This window comes from Lynx canadensis, chromosome F2 (genome assembly GCF_007474595.2).
Source record: "Lynx canadensis isolate LIC74 chromosome F2, mLynCan4.pri.v2, whole genome shotgun sequence".
Lineage (NCBI taxonomy): Eukaryota > Metazoa > Chordata > Mammalia > Carnivora > Felidae > Lynx > Lynx canadensis.
The window spans coordinates 9709401-9719185 of record NC_044320.2 but is presented as its reverse complement, the minus strand read 5'-3'; the positions used below and the strand labels follow the sequence as shown (position 1 = coordinate 9719185).

General features: G+C 45.6%; 1 protein-coding gene across 1 annotated transcript in view; it reads right to left on the bottom strand.

Moving 5' to 3' along the window:
• Positions 1-2975: 2975 nt before the first annotated feature.
• Positions 2976-9785, bottom strand: part of KCNQ3 (potassium voltage-gated channel subfamily Q member 3) — a 312495-nt gene continuing 305685 nt past the window's right edge. The window contains exon 15 of the mRNA XM_030304291.1: positions 2976-8514. Coding sequence (XP_030160151.1) covers positions 7780-8514 — 735 coding nt within the window. The 3' untranslated portion in view covers positions 2976-7779. The remainder of the gene's footprint in view (positions 8515-9785) is intronic.

Genomic DNA, 9785 nt, shown 5'->3' with positions numbered 1-9785 from the left:
GTGTCCCCAACAGCAAAATCTCTGACACTTGAAAATTGGCTGCCACCAATCTTGGAGGTTGTTCTCGCATGTGAATTCTTAACCCTCAAGGAATGTGGAGGGTAGAGCTGCTCCCTCTTCGCCTGAAAAAGTATTCAGAGGAGGGCAGGGGCCCAATTACCAGATCAGGTTGACTTCCACCGGGACCTGTGATCTTTTGAATATTGAGGAAGAGAAACACAACTGTTCTGAGCGTTTGGCCTCCCAAAGAATGTTTTTGCAGACTCACCTGTTTCTGCAGGATTTCAAAGCCCTGAAATAAAGGTATAGCCTAGAGATAAAAGACCAGAGGCAGGAAGGACATTTGAATTTGTTTGGATAAAGCAATGACAGGAGATGCTTGGGGGCAGAGAATAAGGGGCATTTGTGGGATTATCTGCAGCCACACCAAGCTCTAAGAACTAATGGATTCCACCATGAACGAGTGAACGAGGTGAAGAATTAATGTGGCATTATTTTCTGCCACTAGCAGCTCGATTGTGAGCCCACTCAAAGGAATAGGCAGGACCCACTGAACAGCCAAGTGGAGAAGCTGACACAGGGATCACTACTCTATCCAGGGAATCAATGGGTCTGATTGTTTTACTACAAAGTCAACTGGATATAGGAGGGCAAGTCTTGGTAGGGGACCACAGGGCATGATGTGGGAGCATTTTCCATTGATGTAGGAGATTCAGTAGGGGGAGACATGAATTTTGAAGGTACATGAGCTTTGGTTACAAACCCAGCACTTCTATAATGAGTGACCTTTGGCAACGTATCCTCCCCCACTCCCTGCCCCCAGCCTCAGTTCTCTTGACTGTACGAGGGAGACAACACCGCCTACATGGGGTTGTGGTGAGGACCGCAGAAGTCAAGAGAGAGACCATCACATCACATGCAACTCAGAAAGACAGTTTGGGTAAGTTTCTCTCCCTTTCCTTGACCCGTCTTGTGGGCAGAAGAAGAGAGCGGAACACTGGAAGAAAACACGTTCCCATTTTCCACTCCTCTTAGGCATCAGATTATAGTCCATTTGACAAATATAAGAGGAATTACAAAGATATTCCTAAGCATTAGGCCAGGCTTTTGACTGCTTAATTATAAGTCACACTCAGGTTATTCTTACATAGAGCCCATTTTTGACTTATTTCCCCCTGAAACTTATTTAAACCACAGAACAGGGCTATTTAGAGGCTAAGAAGACAGGTAGAATGACAGTCTAAAATTACTGCCATCATTCTGACTTTGTCTTAGAAGTTTCTGGTTCAGTCTGACTCAGGAGACCTGGACGTCTATTTACGGGGTCTAGCAAGGGCTATCGGGAGGCCTACCAAATTCTGGCAAATCTATCCCAAGCACTACATAAGTGGAAACCAACTATGTTAATCCTCATTTGAGCCAACAGAGGCCTGTTTACTTTCTAAAATAATTTCCCAGTTACACAAACATAAGGTGTCTTAAGTTGGATCCTGTCTGCTTCTTTGCAACTTTTAGTGACAACCCTAGAGTGCCAGTTGTGATCCGGCCAACATGGGCATGTTCTGAGACAAAGCAGGAGACAGAGATCCCACTGCAAAGGGATACCTTAGTAGAACTAATGACTTGGGGTCATACTGATCCCCAAAGAAATCACATCCCATTTCCTAAAATCAAAAACACAGATTTTTTTTTCCCCAAGGAAGAATCCTGTTAAATTGGCTTCTGGATGAGGATACAACCTGGGTGATGGCTCTGGAGCTGAATGAGTCCAGGGGAGGGGGCCAAAGAATAGAACCAGTCCAGGCTTAGCAGGACAAGGAGGGGACAGAGTTGTCGAGGCCAGAGAAGTGAAGGAGAGTGCTTGCATGGCCATGAGGCTGTTCTTTATCCCTTTTCTCAACCGCCCACAGCAGCCATGGGTTTTGCCAGGCCTTCTGAGAGTCAGCAGGATCTTGGGAGAAGAAACGTTGTCATCTTTCAAGGCATGAGATCAATCATATTCCAGAGACAGGAGTGAGTTCCAATCAATGCATCTGGTTTAGCAGTTTCCGGAGTGGGCCAGGAAGTTCTCATTCATCTTCTGGGCCCACCTGTAATGTTTTCTTCTCAGTTGTTACTTACCATCCATATCTGATCTCTGATATCTGGACCAGGAGTTAGGAGACCTGGGTTCTTGATTCATTCTGCTGCCCAATCACTTACTCAGACACAGAGTGACTAGTGTGACTCCCTTTACTCTGAGCCTCTACTTCCTGATCTGAGCAGAGAAGTGGTTTTTCTTGATGATCAAGGACTCTTCTTGCTCTGAACATCAAGAATCTATGAAATTGTATCTCCCTGCATCTATTATAATAAAGCAACCTACTGGTCACACTTTTCCTATGGGGATAACAAAGTTGAGGTTGTCAGAGGTTGGGAACAAATCCCCCCAGGGCGAGTTTGAGCGAGCTTGAACCCTTTCCTCTGGAAGTTCTCCATTCATTGCTAGGGTGCTGTCTGACCGACATCATGGCTTGGTTAACTTTCCTCATTGCAGCCACTAGTTCCTTCATATTTAATTATCCCTGCTACTTGGCATTGCCTCCTAGAGATCATCCTTTGAGAGAATGGTCCAACAGGTGGTATTGTGTGTCCAAGGGAACGGCCACAACCCAATCAACCGCAACGCAACAGTCCTGCCACCTTCATTCCAACATTCCTGTCCTTCCTCATTTCATTGGTAGAGATGTACTTAAAAAAAAAAAGAAAAAAGAAAAAAAGCCATTGCAAAAGTGCCTGAATCGGGATTGTATCTCCACCACTCTTCTTCTAAAAAGGATTTCTTGGGGTAAATTTAGAATTCATAAATAATACCAAAGACTGAGGCAATGGCGTCCATTTACAGTATTAAAAAAAGCACATGTGTAAGAGTCCCCAGCCATCACTGTACTAGGGGCTTTAAATATATATATATATATATATATATATATATATATATATATATATCGATTGTCTCATTTGAACATCAAAACTGACCAGGAAAGTCAAACACTTTTGAGTGTCCTAAGATTCAAATTTTCATCCAGGTCATCTCTAGATCCTTTATATCTCTTTGAGATTTCCACTGCTGGTTTCCCAAGCCATGAAAGCTATAGAGATAGCCTGGTTCTTAACATGTTCTAATCTGGGCATCAGAGAAGTGGTACCTGCTGCCTTGTTTAGGGAACTCTTAGCTCAGTTTTGAGTAGTGTAATATCAGTAACATAAAAACTTTGGGTGATTTGGATGCCAAGAAAGGACTTCTACTCTTTGAAAAAGTTTATCTTCAAATAAGCAAGCCTCCAAGGACTAGTGAGGACACGAGGCAAATTCCTAAGGATGCCTGGGGTTCAGAAAGCAAAGGAAATCCATATGGTCCTACGTGCCTTGGAAGCATATTCACAGAAAACAAAGGCCAGCTACGTGGCACCTTCTGGGAGAAGCTGGGGATATGCTTGTCAGTACTGCCCAAAGTGAAGTCAACTTAGACCACTGAACAAATTTCTTCTCTCACTCACTTCAGGAGAATTTGATTAGCAGAGTCCCACTGGCAGAGTGACACTTTTCTCTTGAAATATATGTCTTGGCTAGTACAAGTCTCTCTTGGTCAACATAATGAAATGGAGGTAGCCCAGCTTCTTGCCTGGACTCAATCATTGTAGGGATCTGGAGAGGAGGAGAAAGCTAGTTTTTTCCCAAGAACGTTCTCAGATAGTCTAGAACTTCTTTTGTACGTAGTTTATCTGGAGCTATAAAGCCCAGTGCATTGGACCCAAACTCAAAGTCCTCATTCAACCACTCAGTCTTCCCTGAACTGATGGTATCATTATCATTTTGATGGAGAATTCGTGCTTTTACTTTCCTCCATGCTCAATCTCCCACCGATTCCATGTGAGGAAGTGTTCCTATCTGTGCAGATGTCTTCGGGGATAAAATCAGATACTTTCCATTCCTGGTAGACATAATTTGTAGGGACCTCCAATATTTGAGGCCACCAGATTCCTAGCTCTTCGGTGGCAGGAACTGTGGTTTTCTTAACTCTGAATTTCCAGTATGTTGCACAGTGCCTAGCAGACGGCAGTGCTTAGTAAATCTTGTAAATGGGTAAACACATGAATGTTTTTATTACATTCTTGGTAGAGTGGCATGGATTTAGGAGAATGGTCTTGCAAATTTGAGTATATCTTATTATATTGGGATTTTCTACAAGTAATTATTCTTTCAACTTAGTGTCTAGGAACTGCCTTGCACAAAGATGGCAAGGCATAATGCATTCACTGCTGACTAATTAGCTCATTTTGAACTATTGTATATCTTGGTGTTTTCTAGATGTTTTCATTGAAACTAGAGCTTTATTATATCCATGTTATATCTAAGAAGTCCAAGCTCTTAGTCCCCAGAAAAAGAATAGTCAGTGAATAGAACTTTCTCAGTTTGATGGTTTTTTTTTCCTTTGCCTCTCACAATTTTTTTTTTCTTAAACTTTTCGTGTTTGCTTGTGTGCTGGTGTTTGATGGTCAAAACGCACACTTGATCTCAACTGCTTTCTTCTCAGCCTGACAGGATCACCTCTCACCTAACATTTGGAAGATAGATTGATCTCATTCATTTTGATTCTGCTAAAAAATGACCTCTTGAAGTGTTCATATATCATAGTGTGACACAGAGAGACTGAACTCCTATAATGGGATTATGGTTCCACTCGAGGAAATAATTCCCAGTTTTTATAATGGAATTAATTTGTCACAACTTCATGGTATTCTGCTAAAACTATTGCAGTTTTCCTGCAAGCTTCGGGACCACTGATAAATCTGAAGTAGAATAATCTTGGGCCACGTTATTAGCCTGTTCTGTTGGATTTTTCCATCATGCTGTTCTTGTGTCTGACAAAAAGATCTTTGTGGAAGCACACGTTGTTTCTCCCCATAACTTAAGTTCAACTCTACACCTTGAATTTCTGCTTCATCAATGCCAGCCATGATGATGATGTTGTTCATGAGCAGATAACTTCAACAGATTTGGCTTGCTTTTCTGGGATGACTTTTTTTTTAAGGGATATCCAAGCAGCAAATTCCAGAAGATCATTTTGCTTCTTTTTTTTTTTTTTAGATGGGAAAGAATAGCTTTTAAAAAGTCTTACCATTTAGTCATTCATGAAAAATGTGTTTTGTCTTCGTCTACACTGATAATGACAGCTTACTACATGTTGGAGACATGATGATAATTGACACAAACCCAATCTCTGTCATCCTGGCCTTATGATCCAGCAGGGGAAGCTAGGCTGTCCTCCTGTGGTTTAAGAGATAATACAAGCTCTTATCCTTTGTAGGTTTTTAAAAGAGCCCAAGGCGGTCCTCTGACTTTGGATCCATGGTAACTATTTTTAGCTTGAGGATGAGAAAGTTTCACTTATCCTGCTGAGGACTCCATTGAGTTCCTGGCGAATGCATGTATTTGTAAGGTACTGAGGCCAGTCGCTTCTGCAAGAATATTCATAAGGTAGGTAAAAATAATTGGTGCCTATGTGGAGGCTTTGATTCATTCTTCAGTTTTTTTTGTTTGTTTCAAATAACTCATGTACATAAAGAAGACCATAGTAATGTGTTAGATGATAGAAGCTCAATCATTTGTAGTAAAAGATTCCAGGAAGGTCAGAAGCAAGAACCAAACCCTAAGGAAGGGGCATTGGGTTTCTTAGGTCATTAACTCCAATGGCACTTTCATGCATGTGTCCCATTCCCTTTGCCCTTCAGATTGTTAGAAGGTCAAATGGCGCACCATAGGGGAGGAGGTTCATATCCAAAGTGTGTGTTCATTCCTGTGTCTTTCCCACCTCAGACCTCAACGTCAATACCTCTCTGTGAGATACTCCATGTAAATGTCACCTACCCCTGACAATGCCTGCCCTGGGCCAAAGACTGCAGGCTTTGGTTGTGCCCTGCTAACGTCAGGGACCAAACCTTCATTATTATTGTACTCTGAGCCTTTTGCACAGTAGCTGTTGACATGGGGGTCGAAAGGAGACCATCTCTGAGAAACTAGTTCTGCCTTCTAACACAGTACAAGAGTCCTGCATCAGGTCACGATGAAACCATCAACCAGGTATCTGCCACAGTGGAATATGCATGTAGATGGTTAGGCCCTTTTGATCTGCTTGATGGTCACCATGGTAACCACCCACAACCAGCGCTTAGATGTGGGATAACAGCGAGACAGTGATATTGTGGCCTGGTCATTTAGCTAACCCAGCCCAAGCCTAACAGAAACCTTTCTCCATCAAAGTGTTTCAGAGAGTAGTGACATCTTGTAAGAGGCCACAGGAGGGCTTGTGCTTAATATGGAATACTCATCCACGAGGGCAGTGCTCTCAGGGGCTCTGTTCGCACTTTGGCTAATCTTACGGCTACGTGTGATTTAAAAAATCTGGAGGAGTAGAGTTGGATGATTCTGAAAGTTTTGCCCTTTTGCATATTAGTAAATGTTGAAGCTTGCTTGTAGTGTGTGTGTGTGTGTGTGTGTGTGTGTGTGTGTGTGTATGTGTGTGTGTGTGTTTCTGGATCCTAAATGCAATGCGTCAGGCAAGCACATTTTGCAATAAAAGCAAACAGCCCCCTCTTGCCGGGAAAATTGTGTTGTAGGCGCCTGCCACACGACAGGGAGGACAGGTATCTTGGCACAATTTCTGGATCCCATCGTATAAAGGGCAGAGTGGTGTGAGAGGAGGAGACCAGGGCATGGAACGAGTCAGCTGACTGGGCTTGGAGTCCCAGATCTCCAGGGGACGATGGACCGACCCCGGCTTGTCTCTACAGGAGTCAAAGGTTTCTCATTTTTACAAAGGAGAACTTGGACCGGATAATTTCTGGTTTCTAATTTTCATCTGAGATGGATATTTTGTACAAGTATCAGGGGGAGGCATGGGAGTTGAAACCTCATTTTGAAGGCACTGAACTTAGCTCCTGCCCAGAGGGGCACCCTACTTCTGATACATTTCATTATCTTTGGCTACATAAATTGGACACGATTTGAACTTGCGTGTGAGTGTGTATGTGTGTGTGTATTTTCTCCCCATCAATTCATAACTCACTTGAAATGCTACACTTGGGATTACCACAGATGAGGAAACCGAGGCATGATACCAGACAATGGCAGACCAGGTGAGGTCCCTTTGAGAGCTTTGAGATGGTTTTGCTAGTTTTTCCTTAATCAGGTAATTTTTAAAATTCTTGCTTTTGGATAGGCGATGACTGCCTTGTTCCTTTCCTAGCGTTTTAGCTCGGTTGGCCACCTCATTGACACGCAATGCATTTTTGCTGAGCAAACTAGTTGCTTGCCGTAGAAAACAGTTAATCACCGAACTGTTTTACACAAAGGGGCAGTGGTTCGAGAAATAACTTAAACTACATTCCCCGCTTACCAAACCAAAACCCAAACGGACAAGTAGCACGGCTCGTCGATAATTTCTCCCCGTACTGGTCCAATCATGATTTAAAGTAAGAACAGCAGATAAATGTGTATCCTAGAAGAGATTAGCGGTACCATTTATATATTGTAAAGTCATGCAAACCATGCTGAAAAGGAAGCGGCTTCACTGTGGTGACCTGGGGAGGAAGAAGGCCCTGCCCGGTGGGAGGCCGCCGCACACATGCATGTGTTTTTACGCAGCCACTGGTGGTCTCACTGATAAGTGTCGGCTGTGAGAGCAAGTGAGCCATACAACGTGTGTCTACATTACAAGGAGGACGCAGCCCCTGACCCCTTTTAAATGGGCTTGTTGGGAGGGGTCCATACGGAATCAGAAATCCCGTCCCCTGTGGATGACAGAGGCAGGGAGCCACTGGGTGTGAAGGGGTCCGTGTCCGTGTCTGTCTCACCCTCGGCGAGGTAACGTTTCTCCCTCATCCAGCTCGACCCCCCGTTGGGGCCAAACACGTAATCGTCTCTGTCTTGGGAGATGCTGAAGCCACTCGGAGACCTCTCCAGCTCCTCGTGGTTGACCGACATCAGGGACAGGGGCGTGTCACTGTCCCGCGTGATGCTCCGTCTCTGCCGAGGGGAGACCCGGTCCGAGCAGGGGCCATGCAGTTCAGCCTGGGAGTGATAGCTCACTCGGGAGTCGAGAAGAGTCAAGACAGGCAGGACGGTGGGCCTTTTCGCGTACGTCGTTGCTGAGGAGGAAAGCGTCGCCTGGACCTTTCCCGAACTGGGTCCTCCTCGGGGAAGGGTCACTGGGTCATGGGCAAAAAACCCGTAGGGGCCGACTTTGTCAATGGGCACCTGGTGGAAGCTGTAGGGGGCCTCGGGGGGGCCCGTCTCCGAATAGTTGCAGATGATGGTTTTCAAATCAGAATCTCGGTTGTTCTCCATCTTCTCCACGTCGGCCGGCGAGGAGGTGCCCTTGGTCGGGTAGTACTCCGTGACGTGCACCTGCAGCCTTTCCATGTGCTGCATGTGCATATCCACGAGGAAGTCCAGTTTCTTTCCCATGTCATGAACCTGAAAAATACACGGACCTGGGAATCACTGCCTTTGCAGGACTGTGGGGGGACCCGTTACCAGGCGGGAGGAAATAACCACGGCGTCTACTTTTTGGAAAGCGAGAGGGTTCCTGCGAATCATAATCTTAACCACAGCTAATTATTCCGCGCTTCCTGACTCTGAGCCCTGAGCAGCCGTTACCGCTAACCTAGAACCCACCTGACGGGGGCTTTCTGGGAAGGGAAGGCTGGAACCAGAGAAGTGACCCGAGGACAAGTTTTACCCGAGGAGCAGGTGGCCTTGCTGCTGACGGTGGGGTCAAGGAGAGGGAGTTCTTGATTTGCAAACATTCGCTTCGACAGAAGCATGTGGGTTTGAGTGTCCGTTCTTCCTCCATGCGGTGTTAACAAAGATGCGAGGGCAGTCAGTAGCAAGGGCTGTGCCCCCCAGAGCTGAGGGTCCACGCAGGGGCCTTGGCACGCGAGCCGCCCTGAGGTAAGGTGTATCTGCTCCTACCCGCAACACTGGGAACCGGCTCTGTGTTTGTGTGTGTCCCATGTGCATGTGCGTGTAGGCACGGGTGACGTTCTCTCCCCGACGACTCACGACCTCCCCAGGAAGCACGGAACCAGGTAGGGGTTGAGACGGCATCCAAGCCTTCCTGGCAACTAAGACTCAGAGCAGTTAGTAGGTACCTGATCTGCTTGGTGCCCGTTAGAGTTGTTAACTCATCTCATTTCACCACAACCCTAGGAGGGGTTTCACCACAATCCCTATGACTGGGATTACCTCTCTTCTACAGGTGAGGAAACACAAGCCCTGAGAGAGGAAGTAGCTTGTCTACGGTCACAGAGGCGATAAATGGGAGAGCTGAGATTATAAATTAAAATCTTTAAATGAAAAATGATATTCTTGAAATGCCAGGAAGGAATAATCATTCAAGTTTCCTCTTGCCTCTCTTGAGCAGATCCAATTTGGGGTGATGAATAAAATAAGAAGGTTGGTGGGGACCCTAGCGGGAACTGACAGTGCCATTTATCTGATGTGCACTTGAATGGACTACGCTCTAATATAAGCCCTTTGCTGCGGAAATGAGAGGTGAGCTGGGCGTGAGTGGCTTTTCTTTCTGCCCTGACCGAACCCACCCACAGCCCGCCCTGCTCCAGGCCTCCTCGCAGGGACCACACACTGACCCGGACTCTGAGGGAAGGATTAGGGACCCAGGACATGTGGGGAAGGGAACTATCATTTCTTAAGGGAGCACCGTGAGGCACGTGGGAACAGCAGCG